The sequence below is a fragment of the Kogia breviceps genome, chromosome 11 (genome assembly GCF_026419965.1).
Source record: "Kogia breviceps isolate mKogBre1 chromosome 11, mKogBre1 haplotype 1, whole genome shotgun sequence".
Lineage (NCBI taxonomy): Eukaryota > Metazoa > Chordata > Mammalia > Artiodactyla > Physeteridae > Kogia > Kogia breviceps.
In genome coordinates this window covers 739,122-760,334 of record NC_081320.1, presented here as the reverse complement: position 1 = coordinate 760,334, position 21,213 = coordinate 739,122, and the positions used below count along the sequence as shown (strand labels likewise).

Genomic DNA, 21,213 nt, shown 5'->3' with positions numbered 1-21,213 from the left:
GCAATGTTAAAAACATACTTATCACACACATATCAGGTGTGATAAGACACGCAAAGCACTTAGAAGAGTGCCTGGGGCCTGTAAGTGCTTGTTTTTATACAGAAGTCTCTGTCTTCTTCTTCTTCTTTTTTTTTTTTTAAAGATTTTTTTGATGTGGACCATTTTTAAAGTCTTTACTGAATCTGTTGCAATATTGCTTCTGTTTTGGTTGTTTGGCCGCGAGGCATGTGGGATCTTAGCTCCCCGACCAGGGATCGAACCCGCACTCCCTGCACTGGAACGCGAAGTCTTCACCGCTGGACTGTCAGCGTAGTCCCCGGAAGTCTCTGTCTTCTGGTCAATTAATCTGCCTTATTTTTGCATCAGAACTGTATCACATTATGTAGTTTTATAATAAATTTTAGTGTCTGGTAGAGCAAGATGTCAATTTTCTCTTTTCCCGTAGTCTCATTAAAGTTCTTCCTGAAATTTCATGTTTTTGGACTACTGTGGTATTTTCTTCTTCTCATCAACTCCCACTTGACTACTGGCCACTCTCCTCTCCCTACCCGCCTTTACTTTTCCACACAGTATTTTCTCGGATTTTTGTCTGCCACTGGAATTTAAGTCCCAAACAGACAGGAACTCCGTCTACTTGGCTGACCACCATCTCCCCAGTAATCAGTACTTAGCCTGGCTGTATAAATATCTGAATGCATAAAGAAAAATAATGGTACTCTCTTACTTTTAATTCTTATATTTTTTATAATAGATTCTCATGTTATTTAGGTAGATAAGCAATATTGCCTTCAAGTAATGTTTTCACTTTGGTGTTAGACATGTCTAACTTTCACATTTATTCACCTGGCCAGAAGACTATTAAATAATAACAGTAACAATAGCCATCTTTTTTGTTACTGATTTTATTAGGAAATCCCAAAACAGAAATTTAGTTTTAAAAAACAATAGCTTAAAGGCATATTTAAAGCTTAGCCACTTAAAATCTGATACTAGGATGATACATTACACAAAAAAATAGAAAAAAAGATTTACTAAAAAATACAAGGTGATTATATTATGGATAAGAGTTTTACATTTCTAGTGCATTCCTTAACTTAGAAGTTACAAATATAACTTGTTATTAAAATAACTATTTTTACCTTATAGCTTTCTGCTCCTTGAATGAGATCTCTCATGGAAGTAGACACCTGATCCCTTTCTGAGCGAACAGATTCAAGTTCTTCCCGTAGCGTCTGAGCCTATTTTAAATATACAATAGTTCTTTATGTAGAGACAAACTGGATTTTCTAACATGTAAGTTCCTTAAACGTTGCCTTTTTAAGTCACCTTACCTCTTTTCTGCTGGAACCTAGTTCTTTCTTTGCCTTCAAAGCAACTAGTTTTAACTTCTCTATTTTCTCCTCTTTGTCTTTGCATTCTTCTTCCAGATATGCTAAAAACATACAATGAAACAATTATCTATAGACTCAAAGGAAAATAGCGAAAATACACCCATTATTTACTTACTTTAGCCCTAGAAATGGATCTTTAATCTGGAACACAAAATCTGCAATTTGAGATTAAAATTAATAAGGTAAAAGCAAAATATTAGTATCTATTTTTTAAAGTAAAAGCTTAATTACTTACTTTCTAAATGAGGCAAACAATGTAAAGAATTTTCATTTTCTTCAATCTTCCAAAACAGCCTACTTTTTTTTTTTTTTTGGCCATGCCATGTGGCATATGGGATCGTAGCTCCCTGATCAGTGGAAGTGTGGAGTCTTAACCACTGGACCACCAGGGAAGTCCCAGCCTACTGTTTTTCGCCATTTCACAAGTGTCTATAAACTGGAGAGGCTGTCAGGACCCCTTTAAGAGTAGAAAATTTCCTGGAAACGCTATACTAACTAGGCTTTTAGGTGGTGATGTGCAGATCAGGATCAAGCAGAGGAGACATTAGATGCACTTAAACATTTATGATCCATAGGCACATGCCTCTTGGTTGGTGGGTCTGATTTTTACAACTGAACTTGCAATCTGCTTACATGTCCAATCTGGATCTCTCGCGTAACCCCTCTAGCCATCTCCCCAACCTAAACGCCAGTGTTCCAGATCTTACTTCTTGGTATCTCTGCTTAACTTCAGCTATGATCTGCATTTCTGTCCCTGCTTCTTCATCCGGTGTTCACAGCACCTGTGTTCACTTATGCTGCCCTCCTCTGGCTGTGACAGGTGCGCTGTCTGTGCGTGCAGCACCGGCTAAGTGTTCCACTGCTGCACGTCACCCCGCACACGCTCACCTGCTCAGGCATCAGTGTAGCAATTCTCCCCTCTCTAACAGATTTTTTCCCAACAGTTTACAAACATGCAGTAAGAAAAATGTCACCAAGAGATGAAGGTCAGGAACAAAGAGTGCAAGCAGCTAAAGAGGGGAGGAGAGGGTCATGATAGGACAGGTGAAACATCACACAAAGAAAGGCAAAAGAGCACACCTCCCCTCTGGACACTGTCCCATGTCTTCTTTCTTTTATAGCAAAACTCCTTCTAGGCGTGGTCTATACCTGCCCTCACATTTCTCTTCCCCCATTTCCCCCTTGAACCTACTTCAACCAGGCTCTGGCTTCAGTACGTCGTGGCAAGTGTTATGAGGTCGCCAATGAGCCGGATGCTGCTTAGCTCGGGTTAGCTCTGAGTGCCAGTGTGACCCTCCTTCCCTCCTCAAGCACTTCCTCCACCTGTATTTCATCTGTCTTAGCTTCAAAGATATCTTATGCTCTGGGCTCTACCTCACCCGCTATTCCTTCTCATTCTCCTTGGTTGTTTCTATCTTTCTGACTTTTGACAGAGAACTGTCTCTGGTCCTCGTCTTTTTTTTTCCCATGCTCACTTCCTTGGGATCTCAACCTCATGGCTTTTAATGCCCACTGCGTTAAGCATGGGGTTTTATCTGGTCTAATCCTCTCCCCATAACTCCAGAATTGCACAGTTAGTAGTCTACTCGACATCTCCAGTTGGAGTGGTAATTAAGTTTCATTTGTCTAAAAGTGAACTCATGCTCTCCCCTAACCCGACCTGCCCCAGTCATCCATTACAGAAAACTGAGGGTCATTCCAAATTCTTTCAACCACCTGTCCCCTCTCCCCAACCAATCCCACTGGGCATTAAACTGAGGAATTATGGGTACATCATACAACACTTTTTGAAGTTTCTTTCTTCATCTTAAAATGGGAATAAAGGAGCTACCTCCTAATGTTACTCTGAGGAATAAATGGGTATGGGGAAGTCCCAGCTCTTCGGCACAACACGCCAGCCCTTCATGCTCAGACTCCTGCCCCTCCAGAATTTCCTAGGAGGCTCCTAGACGTCGTGGATGTTAACGTACAAGCACCTGCTGTTCCCTCCTGCTGCAGTACCTTTCTTCTCGTGTCAAATTTCTCATTCTTCAACACACAAGTACAGCCTATTCTGTGATGTTCTTCCTAACTCAAAACGAGCAGTTAATCATGTCTTCCTGTACTGTCACCAGCGTACCTTGTCCACACCCCAAAGTACAGCAGTAACAGCCCCTTCTTGCAGTGAGTTCTTTGAAGACATGGTCTGCATGGTGTGTATCTTAACCCCCTTCCATTCCCAGTGCCTAGGTAGCTGGGCATTCAAATAAGGTTGCTAAATGCACGAAAAATCCAAAACCAATCATGGAACCATTTATAAATGGAATCACATTACTCCTTTGGATTAAACAATAGAAAGTGAGAGTTTTGAAAGGGAAGGCAAGCAGATGGCAGCAGGGCAAGAATGGTGGCATCAGGAAGAGAGAGCTATTCATCATGTTTTTAACAACTCATTAATTGGTGACAATACCTCCCAATCTATTCTAACACTAAGAAGAACCTATGTAATTAACTGTGACAACATATGCAAAAACCATACTTACCTATTTTTTCTTCAAACTCTTTTACTGAAGGTTGATCACTTTCTACAGAAGGTGATTTCTCTAAAGAATCCTAGATTTTATAGGAAAAACAAAGACAATCACTGCATTCCCCACAATGTACTGGCCGTCATGTTAAGCATGAAAAAGATCATTATCAAAGAGAATTCATACAAAAAGCAATTTGGTGAACAGTCTTTTTCTTCCCTTGATAGACCAGGTAATTCTGACCTTATCATGCATGTAGCATGATGTTTTTTACTATAAATATAGTATAGGTCATGTTTTTTACTATAAAAAACAGCAATATCCAACGCCAAGATGAACCCACCCAACAGATATCAAATATATAATGCAATAAGGAAAAAATTAAACAATGATTATAGTTTATCCTGTCATGATTTGAGGAAAAAACCCTAAATTTTTGGCTAAAATTAAATACCACTTTAGCCTACATTTTTGCTCAACAGTGCTCTTTAAGTTAATATGCATACCACACAAGGATGAAATTCAAATTTTTCCATGTTTATTTGTAGCTTTGCTGGTAACTAATTATACAATTTTAACATTTAACCCCCTAATCATCTAATCTTATATAAAAACAAAATTCTAAAATGATCTAAAACCAAACAGTGATCAATGTGATAAAATGTGATGTGAAAATGTTTAATGTACTTTCAGAAATATACGTGATCTTAAATTCTAAAAATTTACTTCTGACTTCAAAGTGCAATAATATATATATTTTCTAGAGTCTATGACTAAAACTAAGAATTTATTTTAAAATCAATAAAATGCAAATTAATAGTACCTTTAATGATATCAACTCTGCTCTCACATCTTGCAATTCTGATTCTTTTTGTTCTAGTAATGGCCTTAGGTTTTCAAGTTCCTTTATAAAATATTTTTCTTTTTCATTATGGTTTTCATTTTTGCTACATAATTTTTGAGATAATTCTTCAACTTGAATTAGGAGATTCTGATTTTCAAGCCTTGTTTGTTCATTAGCATTCTTCATTTCTAGAAGATCAGACTGCAGGGCCTCTTTTTCCAAGAGGGTTTCTTCTAACTCTTTCCTTAAGAGAGCTTTCTCTAGCTCATGGTCTCTTAGTAAAGACCTAAGTTCCTCACATTGAATCACATTCTCTTCTTGGAGGAACTTAATCTCTTTTTCTAACTCTGCTACCCTTTTACCATATTGGAAGACCAAGTTGTGTTTTTCTTCATTTATTTTAGCTAAGGATTCACCTACAGCTTGTAGGACACTTACAACATCTTGTTCTTCACTTTTTTCTGAAACTTTTGACTCCATTTGTTCAAGGAAACCACACAACTGAGCTCTGACAAATAACTTCTGAACTTGCTCATTTTCCAACAGTTTATTTAAATGATCTCTTTCTTCAACTGTTAACTGAAGTTTCTTTTCTAATTCAGAAATCTGCTCCTTCAGCATAAAATCTCCTTCTTTTTGAGACAGGAGAGCTTCCAAATCCCTGCTCAACTGGTTCTTTTCTGAACTCAGTCTACCATTTTCCTCATGAAGAGACTTCACTTCAGATGACACTGCTTCCTGGTCTTCAGAGAGAGTTTTCAACTGAGCCATAAGCTTTTCCAGTTTTTTGTCATTTTGATCCTTTTCTTTCAAGGTTTCTTCTAGTTGTGCTGTTAATTCATTTACCTTTTGTTCTAGCTCACTGTTGTACTGGGTAGTCTGCTCCACTTTCTCCCTGGGTCCTACACTAAACCTTTCTCCCCTTTCATGTTTGTGATAGACAGTCTCCACCTCTTCATGAGAACTTTTAATTTTACTTATGAGATCATATTTTTCCTCAGTAAGAGAACTTATCTTTGCTTCAAATTCTTGTAACATGGTATCTCTCTGACTGAGACTAACTAAATACACTTCATTCTTTTCTTGAAGGTTCTTTATGGTATTTTCAAGTTCTGGCGCAATTTGTTGCTGTGTTAATAACTTTTCATTTTCCCTCTGGAGACGATTCACGGTTTCAAGAAGAGCATCTTTTTCATTAAATGCGGTTCTGAGCTTCTGCTGAAGTTCATTAACATCAGATGCTTGCTGTTGCTTCATTGATTCAAATTCTTGACTTATTTTTCCAGCAGATTCCCCCAACTCTGTTTGTAAAATTTCCATAATCTCTCGTAAACTCTCATAATTTAAAATTGCTTCTTGCTTTTCTTGTTGTAGGTTTTCACACTGTTCCTTAAGACCCTGTATTTCAAACATCAATGTTAATTTTTCTTTTTCTGAACCTGACAATAATGCCTCATTTAGTTCTGATATTTCTTTTTGATGTTGTTCCTTAAGAATCTGTACTTCTTTGTTCTGTTGTTCTATGGTACAGCAAAATTGTTTATTTGAATCTTCTAGCTCAGATTTTAATTTTTCAATTACACACCCCTGTTCTTCTTTAGCTAGTAATAATTCATTAATTTTAAACTCTAAATCTTCCCGTTCGTGAAAATACTCATCCTTTGTATGCTGGGCGTCAATTTCAAGTTTTAATTTAAGATTATTCATGTAAGTTAACTCGTCTTTTAAGATGCTATGTTGAGACTTCAGTTCTTTTAGGGTATCTTCTAAGTGTTTGACTTTTTCATTAACTGCGTGTTCTATAAGAGTATCTTCCTGTAAGAGCAAAGAACACATCTGATTTTCCTGGTTTGCGTTATCTAATTCACATTTCTCCTGAAGGTTCTTCTCACTTGCCTCACACTGTCTGACTAAGTTCTCCTTTAGCTGGTTTAAATGATTTACTTCTGCTTCGTGTTCTTTAGCAGCTGCTTCAATTTGGCACTTCAATTCTTTCACCTCTTCTTGGTGTGTAGATTTCAACTGTAAAAGTTCTTCTTGCAAACTATTAATTTCTTTTCGGTACTGCTGAGAATTAGCCTCAGTGACTCCTTGGAGATGAGTAATTTCTCGCTCCTTTTCATTTGTGGCAACTTCTAACTGCTTTTGCAGACATAAAATCTGCTCCTCAAAGGCTGGCTTAATTTTCTGAATCTCTTCCTGTAGTTTTTTAACATTATCTTCAGAATCACTCTGAAATTTGATTTGTTTTGAAAGCTCTAATTGTTTTTTTGCTGCTTCTTCCAGTTCCTTTTGCCAACCAGCTTTATCGTTATTGTATTTGGAATGTACTGCCATTAATTCATTTTTCAAATTTTCCATTTCTTTCACATAGTTTCTTTGTGATTGTTCAAACTCCCTGTGCACATCTTCCAACTTAGTTACAGAATCCTATAAAAGTAAGCACACAAAAATTTAAGACAAAACAAACCCCCTGCCCTCAGGAAAAATATTAGACATAGGCTCATAAAAGAAGAAATGAGCAGAAATGTACATAAAGAAATATGATACTGAGATTCCAAGAATTCCGCTTAGAAGCTCTGACTACCTTAAGCAGTACTAAATAGGTTACTCAAAGCAATAACTAAAAGCTAGGAAATCTCTGAATTTAATTTTCCTTTAAATGGTAATAAATTATGTAAGTTGTATTAAGTCATAGGCTTTAATGAATATCTCCTGAATAAAGTAATACAGCTTTTGGGAGAAAATTAGCACAGACCCAAAATGAATATCCTAGAACTCAACAGACAACTTTCTTTTCTTTCCTTTCTTTTCTTTCTTTTTTTCTTTTCTTTCCTTCCTTCCTTTCTTTTCTTTCTTTCTTTATTCTTTCTCTCTCTCTCCCTCCCTCCCTCTCTCTCTCTTTTAGATAAAATTTAGAGTATGTGTGACAATCAACTTATTTAAATAGGTAACTTTTCATAAAATAGGTATTTTTTTCCATTTTTACTAAAGAATATTACAACTAAAATGAAGATTAAACAATGGAACAAGTAAATGTTAGCTCTATCTCTATGTAGTTGGGTGATTTCAGTTATTTTTCTTTTTAAATATCAATCTGTCTCCTTGTCTGTAAATATTACAGTTAAAATCAGATCAGATGCTTAAGGTCTTGGCTCTAAAATGCATAACTATAATTTAATAAAAAGCAAAAAAATTTAAAATGTCGCTTTACCTCAAACTCTTGCTTCATTTTAATATTTTCCTTCTTCAAAGAAACACACTGTTGCTCAGTCTCTGCTTTTTCCAAAAGAATAGCATCCAGACGTATGGTCAATGCCTGTTTTGGAACAAGATGATTTGTTTGCCTGAGGTTAAAAATGGTGGATTGACTTCATGCATAATTACCTCCTCACCTTTTCCAAGGGTATGAGAAATTTCAATGTATCTTTGGAAAACTGAAAGTGGAGGACGTGGAAGATGTGAATTAGAAAGAAGAAGAAAGCTGTAACCTAAGAGCTCGTGCAGGGAAACACAAGAGAAGCTGGCAAACACTAATTAGAAAACTAAATGCTCAGGAACTGGAGAGTCAGATTCAAAAATCGGATTGACTGACAATCTCAATCAGGAGTGCTTAGAATAATGGGCAAGAAATCAACAGTGTCCCCCACTCCCCCAGAGAAAGTTTACCTCCTGCAGAAATGAAGCAGGAAAGGAAGTTAATGAAGTGGAAAATAGAACAGCCAAGAGTCAGTTCTTTGGGAAAAAAAAAAAAAAAAAAAGCTAACAAAATAGACTTCTTGTAAGACTGATCAAGAGAAGACAGAAGTCACAAACAATATTATGAATAAAAGGGGAACCTATCTATATATAAATTACAGATTATACAGTTAAGAAGAATATTATGATTAATTATTAATCTGCCAATTATACTGGAAAGTAAAATAGTATGGATAAAAATTCCTAGAAAAATGTAACTCAAGAAAAAAAATTTAAAAGCATCATCAATACTATTACTACTTAAAAATCAAACTAGTGGTTTAAAATTGTCCACCAAAGAAAACAGGAGGAATAGATAGTTTTATACGTGAGTTCTATTAAGCTTTCAAAGAACAGATTATCCCAATTACATATGAATTTATTCAGACAAAACAAAAAGCAAGAAGAATTCTGAAGTTATTCTACACAACTGGCATAACTTGGTAACATTAGGCAAGGACTCTACAGATAGGAAAACCACAGACCCATTTCACTGTGAATTTAGATAAAGTTAATCTTAAACAATAAAACCGAGATAAAATCCTAAACAAACCTTAGTCAACTATCACTCCAGAACTGCCTCTGAACTTCTTTTGTGAAATAATAAAAACTCTGTTGTTCAAAAATACAAAAACAAAGTAGATGTAGAAAATATGTAGAGTTCTATCTATTATTCAAACATGAGAGTAGAATAAAGCCACTTTTAAATACACGATGACACAAAAATTTTCCTCCTATGCATCTGCTCTTAGGAAGCTGGAGAAGGACATGCTCTACCAAAATGAGGTTAACCAAGAAAGTGAATGACCTGTGACCCAGCAAACGGGGTGGGGGGCCAACATATGAAAGCAGTATAATTCACTGAATCATGGCAAAAGGCTGACTCCAGGAAAACCACAGCAGACATGGAGAACAACGAGACCAAATTAGCACAGAACAGGAGGCTTTAGGAGGCAGGTGTCCAGAAAAAAATGTAAACGATTATTTGATCTGTTTGACCAGTTAGAAAGTAGAAGTCATTGTGAAAGATAGCTAAATTTTCATCTGTTGTAACAGGAAGTTAATAGCTAAGTGTCTCACCAAGGGATAAATCAAGGAAAAGTAGTATAAGCATATTATTCAGTAATACAGAGATAATTTCCATAAGCTATTTAGAATTATAAGTTATTTAGTTGTTAGTACTATTTCTAAATCATGAGCATATATTACTTTTGTTAAAACAATTTTAGTTTTAAAATTAGTTTTTTCACATTACATAGTATTGCAATGTAAACTTCTGTTTGGTAAATTATCAGGGGAAGCCTGAAAACATTAATAATTTTAGGAGATATATAGAGGACATTATCTGAAAACAGCTATAAATATCCTTAAAGACTAGAGGCACAAATGGACAGTTATTTCCTAGGAATACAAATTTGATTCCAGCAAAGAGAAAACAATAAGTGATACGTACTAGAAATTCCACATCTTGACATGCAACTTTTACCTTCTTCTTGCATTTGGAAGCAGCACATAAGTTCACTGTAATACCATACACCTCAAAGTTTGACATGGAAAATATGGGTTTTTATTCCTCTTCTTTAAAAGTCAAATATGCTAGGTTTGCAATAAAACTTTAGACATATTTCAATGCACTAGAAGATGACTATCAGAAATTTTAACAACTAAAACTTGTAAAAAGCCATACATTTTTATGAAGGACAGAAAATTCTGTATTCAAAGCCATGTTTTTCCAGTAGACTTTTCCCAGTGAAGAGATAAAACATAGCAAGAAAGTTTTTTCCCTTTTCCAGAGGTGCAGAGGACATATCACATTGCAGTATATGATTTTCCTAAAACAGAAAACTTACTTACAGCAACTGAATAACTGATGCACAGCTCCGCCAATCACTAAAGGTTTCATTCTCATTTAATTTTACCAACCTTTACTTTCTGAGATTTGAGTGTCAGGATAACACGCTTTAATATTAAATTAATAACCTGAAAGGTAAAGTTAGCTAACTGAGAGAAATTTTCTACCCTTAAATTTTTAGGAGTAGTTTTGACAGAAGGAGAGAATACATTGATAAGGAGGAAATAAGGGACAGATATTTGAATATTCTGAAATGCAACAGCATGAAAAGTATTTTAAGGGCTAAGAGTTAACTGATACAAAATTAGAACAGAATCTCTGCAGTGCTCTTTTCAAATACTAAAACCTCCTTTTTAGTGTGGGTGTGCATGGATGTATGTATGTATACATGTGTGTAGAAAATATCCCCCAAATAATATATGGTAATAATAAAACCATTGAGTACTTATGTGACAGATCCAGCTCTACGTAGGGTATGTACTAACTCATAATACAACTCTATGAAAGTAGGCCTTATTATTATCCCTAGTCTACAGATGAAGGAAGAGAAGGAAGTTAAGAAACTTAGCTGTGGTCACACAGCTGGTGTGTAGCACAGAAGGGGTCTGAAGATCTGAATCACGCGGTCTGGCTCCACAGTCAGTGCTCTTTATCTACATGGAGTTGTACTTTTGCTATCACTAATTAGGGAAATACACAGTGACCAAATAAAACCATTACGAATTCAGTAATGCTTAAACCCATCAGCGCATTATGAATCCAAATGGTATTTGTGCACACCATTCAGGATTCATACACTGTTCTAGCCAAATGAAGAACAAAATGGTAGTGCAAGGTATGCACAGCGATTTAAAGACTCCTGGTAGTAGCTTCCTGGGAGTCCCTCAGTTGTGCATGGCTCACAAGTTGGGGGACTAAGATAACATATAATCAAAGAATAGATAGATACTATGACTCAAATTATAAATATGCAAAAGCACAGAAAAATATTTCTGCAGAGCTTTGAGAAGCAAAGAAACTTTAAAGAAGGTAGGCCAAGTGGGGGAAGGAAAAGCATTTAATTACATTAAGGGCACATAAATAAGAATGAGCAACTCAGGGTCTTAAACAGGGAATAACAATACAAAACCAACATTCTACCATCTGAGGAGAATATGTAGAAGTAAAAGAGAAAGAGAGCCCAGTTACGGGTTATCAAGGTAAGTATGGTTAGCAAGTAAGACATGACGTGTTTGACAAAGAACCACGGGAAGGGAGAGAATCATCAAAGTCCTGAGCGTGGCTGGGTTTTCTGATGCGGAGAGGGAAGAGCAGGCCTGAGACTGAAGCAATAACCATAATTACAGAGTGTGTAAAGGATGAAAAGGACAGAAAGTAATACCGCTTCAGAACAGAAAGGGACGCGGAGGTCATTCACCTCTCTTTTTACAGTCAACCGGAAAGGTGAAGAGTGTGACCAAGGGCAGAGAGGAAGTGGGACAAAAGGCACGGAAGCCCGATAGTGCTCAAGCAGGCTGACAGCCCTCAAGGAAATCCGATTTATCATCAGGCATCTCCTCCAAGTAAAGAGACAAAAATTAAAGCAATACTCACAACTGTTTCATTACCTTAATAATATAATCAGTTCCTCCAGCAACAGGTTTCGATCTCAATTCTTCAATTTCTTTCTCCAATTCTAAACAATTAAAAAAATAAAAAGACACTAGTTTAGAAATGAAGAAAAGAATTACTGGCTCAAGTGAGTACATTCTTAAAAAAAATCACTACAAATTAAAATACATTTAAGAAGCAGCAGATATTTTGAGAAAGCACTAAGTTCAGCCAGTATTACCTTTTATTTTCCTTTTCATTATGGAAAACTCCAAACGAATTTAAAAAACCCAGAGAGAATAGTACGATTAATCTCTATGCTCCATCATCTTGGTTTAATAATTACTACATCATCAACCTTGTTTCACCCCAACCTGTATTCACTTCCTCCTTCCCCTCTTGTCTTATGCATCCTGATATTTTTGAAGCAAATCCCAGACATTATTTCAGCTGTAAATAACTTCTTACTGTATAATCTTAAAGCAACAACTAACCTCATATTAAACATACATGTTAATCTATTTCATCAACTCATGTCTAGGTCTGGAGCCTACAACATCTTTCCAAATAAATTACTCTCTTATCATAAGCCGATCCAACTTCCGGAAACAGTTTGACCTTTTCTAGTAGTAAATAAGTCTTGGCTTTTAGGCTGGGCAGTTAAGTTACTGAAAATTCAAGAGCTCACCTACACATGTTAAAAAAGGATACTAATATCTTTGTCTTTTTGGAATATAAAGAAATGGAAACTGTATAGGCAATCAACCAACTTCAGTAAATAAATATACTTCAAAATTCCAGGAATAGAAATCTTTTACTACTTTACTTGGGGTCTCTTCTTACTTCCTTGGGCTGAGAACTTCATGTCTCTAACATTTCAACTAGCAACTCTAGAAACAAATGCTTTACTCAGAAGAATATACGATCCACATGAGGAAAAAAAAAAAGTGCTGAACTTTAACAAACTGTTCTTTAAAATCCTCCTCCCTGATTTTATTAATTCAAAGGTAACTGCAGTTTAGGGATATGAGATAATAAAAAATATGAGAAGCAAAGTTTAGAATGTTAAGTAATAACAGATTCCACTATGCTAATATTATTGGATTCACTGATAAACAAAACAAGCCAATGTACTATTACAAAACGAACAGGTGTAACCATGATTAAACAAGATTGCGGTCAAGATTAATATTTTCAACCCAATACCTGTGCATCTTGATTTAGCTTTCTGTATTAGCATCATCTGCTTCTTAGCAAACTTGATAAGATCTTCCTTGGGCAATGTTTCCAGCTGGAAGAGGCAGTGATGTTACCAATTTGAGAGAATTCATGTTTCTACTATACCACAAAAAAAGAAACGTAAAGTCTGCCTAAAAATAAAAACCATCCTACTGAATAGATCTTTATGTCAACCAAACACCACATTTTTTAAGATTAGCAAATGCAAGTTTTCACTCAATAATTATTAGCTCGGCAACGATTATGAAATGTAGAGAAAATCGCACCTATCCTCTTACGTTACAGATATCCTTGTTACAGGTTAAGACACTTGCTAGATTTTGATTTCTTTAATTGAAAAATTAGGGAGCTGGGACTAATTCTACGTAAAGTTCCTGAGATCTGTAAAATTGCTTCGTCCTATTCAAGGCTGAAAGGAGCCTCTGGTCACATGAAAACACGTAAGCCTAATTACAGCAATGAGATGAATCAGGGTGCGTTTAGGCTTTACCTAAAAATCAGGGAAAGTTCCTTAACCCCTGCGGGCTCAGTTTTCTTAGGCGTAAAGCTGGCATAAGCACATTATTTATCTCTCGGTTACCGTGAAGCTTCAATGCAGTCGAGTGTTTGGACCAGTGTCTCAAAGTCAGCTTGAAACAATAAACCTCGGCGGCAAGTCCCCATCTCCTGGGCGCCCGTTCAGGGCCCCAGCGGTGACCTGTGCTCACATCGCTCACATCAGCGGAGGCGCAGGCAGAGCCGAGCCCGCGACGCCCGCCCACCGCTCGGACCTCACAAACCAGACGGCTTCATCTAACACTGGGAAACTGCGGAAACTCTCAGCAGCGCTGAGCGGGGCGGCAAGGAGACGAACTCAGGCTTCACACCAGGGATCTCCGAGATGAGGGACTAAACGCGCGACCGTGACAGCTCAGACCGAGAGCCCGGAGGAAAGCTGTGCCCCAGTGAGCCCCCTCCCCTCCCGGCAGGACCCCGCCGCTCCAGCGTCTCTTCACCTTGGATTTCCCGGTCCCAGGAGGGGCCGGCGAGGCCACCCCGTCGTGAACAGGCTCCTGCAAAACACAACGAAAGCCAGCTGGTCACATGCGGCTGTGCGGACCCCGGCGGGCGGGAAGGGCAGGAGGGGAGGGGCGGTGGTCCCTCGGCCCCCGGGCCCCCGCGTTACCTCCATGGCCACCCGCAGCCCGCACTTCCGCCCGCCGACTCCCACGGAGCCCCGCCACGGGTCAAAGGTCGCGCTTCTCCGCCGGCCCCGCCCCCGCGTCTCCAAGGCCGCGCCCCGGCGGCGCTTCCGCTTCCGCCTCGGGAGGTGGCTCCCGGCGCGCTCCGCCTCGCCCCCGGGCCGGCCCGCGAGGGGGAGGGGCGTGGAGGGGCGGGCTCGTGGGCGGGACCCGGCGCGCCACTGGGGCAGTGGGGGCCCCGGCTCCTCCTGGGAGGGTCGGGCTCTGTCGGGCCATGCGCGCTCAGGCGGCCGCCCTAGTCTGCTGTCCCGTCTCCTGTTCCCTCTCCGGTCCCTCACCTGTGGCTCAGCTGTCCCTCACCTGTCCTATCTCCTGTCCTTCTGCTGTGCCCTCAGCTGTCCCCTCAGCCCCCCTCAGTTCCCCCAGACGCCCCTAGCCTCGGAACGGGCGCATGGCTGTGCCCTGCGGCTGCAGGTGGCCGAGGGGACGAGGCGCAGCTGTTCCTGAGGCGAGTGGGTGACCGCAGAGCAGGAGTGCTGTCCCGCCTGGCAGCCTGGACGCCGGCCCTCCTCCTGGATGGTGAGTAGTCCCGGCGCCCAGCCCCACTCCGGGTGGACGGGCGGGTTGGGGACCTGTGCTAACACCTGCCTTTCGTGGTCGGTAGCTCTTTCTTTGAGCGGGACTGAGGAAACAGGCCCGAGTGTGGAGACGCTGGCCGGGGGAGGGAGGCGGCCTGGGGACCCTGTGGGGACGCGCGGCGCAGGAGTCGGGGCGAAGACGTGCCGCCGCAGCCGGTGCCTCCCCTCCGCTCCGTGAGCCACCAACCTGGCACTGGCCGTCACTTGTCACTTGTAACGCCCTGACGCCGGTCGTGGGATGAAGTTCGCCAGCTTGGGGAAAGGAACCCCCTGCAGTGAGCGGGCTTCGGAAAATGCCCGTAAATCTGGACACTGGGCGGGGTTGTAAAATGAGTGACTTTCTTCGGGACTAGAAAAATAGCCTCAGACAGCTTTTTAGAAAAATCACGAGTAATTCCCAAAAGCCACCAAAGTTCTCAATGTTTACGTGGCAGTGAATACCGTTAAGGAAGAGTGGACTAAATGCGTTGGCAGGTCGTGTTGGTGAAACTCGAGACTTTGAGCACCTTTCGGAGAAAAAGAGGACTTTCTGTTGCCACCTCTCCATCTAGTCCTTTGCCTTGTATATATATTCATGCATTGCCCTGCATGCAGACTTAATTGAATCTAGGAATTAATTGATACAGAAACCAATCAGCAGGACAGAACCTAGGATCACTGGGCATTTTCTTCTGGGTTTTGAGGAAACTTAAAACTAAGACTACAGGGATTTTGTTGTATCTATTAACATCAAGGACGTTATAGCATTATTTTTTCCCCTTCCAGTATGGGATCCAGGCTAGAATCAGGTTTTGCATTTAATTGTCACATCTCGTTAGGCTTCTTTGATCTGGAACATTTCCACAGCCTTTCTTTGTCTTTTATAAAATGGACATTTTGATCAAACTTTGGACATTTTTGACATTTTATAAAACAAAACCAAAAAACCCCCCAAACAACTGAACTCATAGATACAGAGAAGAGATTGGTGTGGCAGAGGCAGGGTGTGGGAGTGGGCAAGATGGATGAAGGGGGTCAAAAAGTACAAACTCTGATTTATGAAGCAAATAAGTCTGGGGGATGTTGTGCGCAGCATGGTGACTACAGTTAATAATACCCTACTGTATACTTGAAAGTTGCTAAGAGAGTCGATCTTAAAAGTTCTCATCACAAGAGAAAAATGATGGATATTTACTAGACTTATTGTGATGATCATTTCACAATACATACAAATATCAAATCATTATATTGTGCACCTGAAACTAATGTTATATGTCAATTATATCTCACTTAAAAAAAGGAGTAAGAGGGCTACCCTGGTGGCGCAGTGGTTGAGAGTCCGCCTGCCGACGCAGGGGACACGGGTTCGTGCCCCGGTCCGGGAAGATCCCACGTGCCGCGGAGCGGCTGGGCCCGTGAGCCGTGGCCGCTGAGCCTGCGTGTCCGGAGCCTGTGCTCCGCAATGGGAGAGGCCACAACAGTGAGAGGCCCGCTTACCGCAAAAAAAAAAAAAAAAAAAAAAAAAAGAGTAAGAAATTTGGCATTCTTGAAGTCCTCCCCACCTTTTATTTTATTTTTTCAATTAACATACAGTAATATTATCTTTTCTTTGGGCATACAGTTCTTTGAATTTTAATACATGTGCAGACTCTTGCATAATCAGTCCACAGAATAGTTTCATTACCCTCATCCTGCTCCATCGTGGCCGACACGCCTCCCCTCCCTAATCGCTGACAACCATCATCTATCCTTCATCGCCGTCACTTTGTCATTCATGAATGTCATATAAATGAAAACAAACCTTTTGAGACGGGTTTCTTTTCCTCAGAGAAATGCCTTTGAGATTCATTCAGGTTGTCTCATTTGTCAATAATTTGTTCCCTTTCATCGCTAACTGATATTCATTGTACAGATGTGCCATTATTTATCCATTCACCAACTGCAGGACATTTGGGTTCGTTTCGAGTTTGGGGGTAATTATGAATAGAGCCACTGTAAACATTCACGTACAGAGTTTTGTGTGGACATAAGTTTTCATTTCTCTAGGGTACAGACCCAGGAGGGGAAACTGCTGAGTTCTATGGTAAGTATATGTTTCACTTTGTAAGGAACTGCCAACTGTTCATCCTGATCATTACCCAGCAAGTGGCAGAGGGCATCTTTCTGGGGATAGCCACATTTAGTGACCACCTGCCTTGGTAAGGTGTGCAGACCAGGATGTGAGGGAAGCAGTCAAACCCTTTTCGAGTTGATTTTTACAGAGGCCATTTCAATGCTTAACAATATCAAATGCCTGCGGAAGGCAGGGAGCACGGGAGCTCCATTGAAAACCCCCCGGTCAGCCATTATCGAGCTGCTTTTTTGGTAAAAGGCCTGCTATGTTCAGGTTGCAAACTCCACACAACCAAACACACGACAAATTCTAGTTTCATGGGCTGCAACAGTGTGACTGCAGTTGGCTGACTGGACTGAAACAGCAGCACCAAAACCTGAAAAAGTGTCATCGGTGATGAGGCTCCACCAATAAAACGCCTGGGAGGGGTCAGAGGTCAGGCTGCCAGGAGCGACCAGAGCAGCTCCGGGCAGGAGTCACCAGTCCAGAACCCAGTGGCAGCCTCTGCAGAGGTGGAGCCCTTCACTTTGTGCCTTTTCTGTGACGGTGGCTGCATTGTCACGTCTGATGTGATGGTGGATCCGGGCAGGAGGATGGTAGCACCCAGGGCAGCGCATGCTCAGCTAGCAGTTTCGTTCCAGCGTGTCCCATCAGAGAAGGGTCCTTTTTGTGGACATCCACGTGAGGGCCCCGGAAAGTGCAGTCAGCAGTTGTCATTTGTTTCCACAGTTCACGGCCCCAAGGGGGGCGTCTTTAACGCTACTCTAGTTTTCATAATGGCAGACCTGGTAGCTAGGCCACTGGCAAAGCCCAGGGGTCAGTAAGCACAGAGCACGGTTAATCAAGGCAGGCATTGGCCAGAGCCCTGAGAGGGGCCTGGGTTCTGGCCTCCGGGTGCAGGGGCCGTGTCTGCTTTTGGTGTTGCAGGGCTGGCACTGCAGTCCAGTGGAAATCAGTGAGCTTTCGCTTAGTCAAAGCAGGCTCAGCATTTAGGGCCATCTGTGAATTGAGGGCTCCAGTGAGCCAGTGCAATGACTCGCCTGGCTCGGCGGTGGGCAAAGCTTTCCCTGGAGAGGTAGCTGCTGCTTTCTCAGGTAGGGCCCAGATGCCTACCGCTCTTGAATCCACCATTTGCACTTGACAGGCAAGGTTTTGTGAGTCGAGCCACCCCGAAATGGGAGTATCAGGCTGGAGGTTCACAAGGCCTACCTGGATCAATCACCCAGTTTTGACAGGGGCTCCCGAGAAGCTGATGGCTGCTCTTCGGGGGGGACGCAGCGGGCAACCATCCCGGGAGACACCGAGTGCGAACCCCCAGGGTCACTGGCAGCTGGGGCTCCTCCCTTCCCCAGAGGCTCTGTCAGCGGGCATCAGTCACAGAGACTTCTGGCTCAAACTGCTTACTGGGGGTGCAGAGCCGCCAGAGTAGCTAGCGTGCCACAGCTTGTTGGACACGTTCAGGTGGAGCACGTCGTTCTGCACGACACTCAGGAGGTACCCGTTTATGGGCCCGGCCAGCGTAAAGGACCGTGAAGGATGTCCCCAGTACCCCAAGTGAGGCTTTTGGCCTCTGTGGTGGTGATGGTGGGGGTAGGGCAGAGAGCAAGCGGTCTGGAGCCCTAGTTCCAGGAGCTCTGCGTGTTGCCAGGCCCCTGACTTTCACTGGGGAGGCTGCCTGTTAGGAGCGGGTGGTGAGTCCCCTTCAGGGCCATTGAAATGGGGGCTTCTAACCTGCCGGCTGAGAGCCATCATCTCTGTCGGGGTGCTCTGGATGTAAGACGACGCATTGGTACGATATCCCCCGGCCCTACACACACACACACACACACACACACACACAGGTAGCAAATGGCAAAGGGGTTTGTCCCACTCCCCCTTTTTACAGGAGGCTCTTTCTTACAGGGACGATCCCCTCTGGCACTCGGGACGGAGAAGCACAGACGCGTGACGTGTCAGTTCCCACATAACATTCAGACGTCGGGACAGTAGGGCATTGTATCAACCGGAAGTGCCCCTCCCGTAGGGTCCCTTTGGCTTGCTTTCTCCTGGTGAACCCTGTCCAGACCCCGCCAGGAGAACGTGGACGCTCCTGCCCTACCCGGGCCCGGGGAGGATGGTGACTTGGGTGTCTTTACCGCGTGGTAGAAACTTGAGCCCCTCGCTCTTGTGTTCCTGAGCATGTCCACGTGGATGCATACGGATCACACCCATCTTGGAGGGGGCGAGACCGTTGCCCATACCCTCATCGTCTTTCCTTCTCAAGGATTTATAAGAAATCACACCTATAGTCTCATTTCTTTAACAACTGCATGTTGAGTTTTAGGTCTGATCATTTCAGATTATCTATTATTATAGGATTGAATTTGAGTAGGGTTCAAAATAAGGGGACTGGTGTGTTTAGATGGATTCACCTCTAATGTGTCAGGAGAACAGTGGCCTCATGAAGCTCTCCTGCTACTTTTGAATGTGGTGTTTTTTAACATCATCTGAAGACCCAGACACAGAGGAGGCACATGATCCGGGCAAGGGTCTGTTAGGTAAAGTTTGGTCCCTTTCTGCCTATTTCCAGATAACCGGCAAAGAAACTAAGCATGGGTAATTCAAGCACAAGAGAAGGTTCCAGGCACCATGGTCGTTAGGCAGGGTGGCTCTTCCGGGCTAAGACTGCAGATCCAAAGCAGTGGTGTGCTAGGTTGTCTCCGAACTCCACTGGCCAATAGAAGGGTGAAGGAGGTCAGCCTGGCACTTCCTGTTGGCTCAGAGACTGAGGAGGACATCCTGCAGCTGGTGGTTAATTGGGTTGGGCTAGAACAGGAAAACATGGAGGCTACTGCTGTGTAGTGGTTCATTCAGTCTACACACATTAACAGAGCATCTTCTGTGCACCAACCATTCTGCTAGGCACTGGGCAGGGGACGTACAACGGTAATTAAGACAGAAAAAGTCTCCCTGCTGAACTAGTAGTAGAGACACACCATAAGCAGGGAAACCATTAATTTAATAGATATACAAGTTATGTAGAAAATAAAGCAATGTTACATAACAGGATCTGTTTTGTTTTCATTTTTAAAAATTTATTGTATTTTCTAACAGTAATTGTATATCTTTAAGGTGTACGTGATTTGATATGCATAAACATAGCAGAGTGATTACTACAGTCAGGTAATTCACACATCTCCACATACACTGACAATTTTTGCGTGTGTGATGAGAGTATCTGAAATGTACTCTCGTAGCAATCTCCAGTATTCAGTCATGTTAGCTATCGTTGTCATGCTGTGCACCAGATTTCTAGACTTATCCTACATAACCGCAACTTCGTGCCCTTTCACCAGTATGTCCGAGTTTTCCCCCCCCTCCAGCCCCTGGTAGCCACAGCTCTGCTCTCTGCCTCTACATATTTGACTTTTAAACTTATTTATAAGTTTAAAAATATTTGTGAATGACAGTTTATTACTTTCATTTAGACAGTATTTCAGTGTAATAGTCTAAACATTTAACAATGTAATTATTTATTTTAAAAGCAATATAGACAAATTATTTATGTAAGCCCATGGCTGTAGACTTGAAAATACCCAGATTTTTTTCTTCTTTTTTAATAATTTTATTATTTTTTTAAAAATAAATTTATTTATTTATTATTTATTTTTGGCTGTGTTGGGTCTTTGTTGCTGTGCGCGGGCTCTCTCTAGTTGCGGTGAGCGGGGGCTGCTCTTCCTTGCGGTGCGTGGGCTTCTCATTGTGGTGGCTTCTCTTGCTGCAGAGCATGGGCTCAAGGCACGTGGGCTTCAGTAGTTCTGTCTCACGGGCTCAGTAGTTGTGGCATGTGGGATCTTCCTGGACCAGGGCTCGAACCCGTGTCCCCTGCATTGGCAGGCGGATTCTTAACCACTGCGCCACCAGGGAAACCCTATTTTATTTTTAAATTGTAGTTGACATACAATATTATATTAGTATTCAAGTGTTCAACATAGTGATTTCACATTTATATTCATTAATGATTGATCACCACAATGAGTCTAGTAACCATCTGTTAGCATATAAAATTATTGCAGTGCTATTGACTATATTCCCCATGCTGTACATTACATTCTGTACCTGTGAGTCAGTTTCTCTTGTTTTGTTTGTTTGTTTTGTTTTT

At 41.5% G+C, this 21,213-nt stretch overlaps 1 protein-coding gene and 1 long non-coding RNA gene across 8 annotated transcripts in view; one reads left to right on the top strand and one right to left on the bottom strand.

Moving 5' to 3' along the window:
* Positions 1-14,454, bottom strand: part of GCC2 (GRIP and coiled-coil domain containing 2) — a 34,578-nt gene extending 20,124 nt beyond the window's left edge. For all 3 annotated transcript variants that reach the window (XM_059078238.2, XM_067006956.1, XM_067006955.1), the window contains exons 1-9: positions 14,327-14,454; positions 14,157-14,213; positions 13,129-13,213; positions 11,940-12,007; positions 7,957-8,061; positions 4,722-7,172; positions 3,914-3,983; positions 1,332-1,432; positions 1,140-1,238 (exon numbers count right to left, since the gene is read on the bottom strand). In XM_059078238.2, the coding sequence (XP_058934221.1) occupies positions 1,140-1,238; positions 1,332-1,432; positions 3,914-3,983; positions 4,722-7,172; positions 7,957-8,061; positions 11,940-12,007; positions 13,129-13,213; positions 14,157-14,213; positions 14,327-14,332 (3,042 nt within the window). In that variant the 5' untranslated portion in view covers positions 14,333-14,454. The remainder of the gene's footprint in view (positions 1-1,139; positions 1,239-1,331; positions 1,433-3,913; positions 3,984-4,721; positions 7,173-7,956; positions 8,062-11,939; positions 12,008-13,128; positions 13,214-14,156; positions 14,214-14,326) is intronic.
* A 96-nt stretch (positions 14,455-14,550) lies between these two features.
* The window catches only part of LOC131764944 (uncharacterized), a 96,282-nt gene continuing 89,619 nt past the window's right edge, over positions 14,551-21,213 (top strand). For 4 of the 5 annotated variants that reach the window (XR_010835272.1, XR_010835275.1, XR_010835276.1 and 1 more), the window contains exon 1: positions 14,551-14,921. This is a non-coding gene — a long non-coding RNA (uncharacterized lncRNA). Of the gene's footprint in view, positions 14,922-17,005; positions 17,043-21,213 lie in introns of all 5 variants that reach the window. The other variant, XR_010835274.1, reaches the window with a different exon arrangement.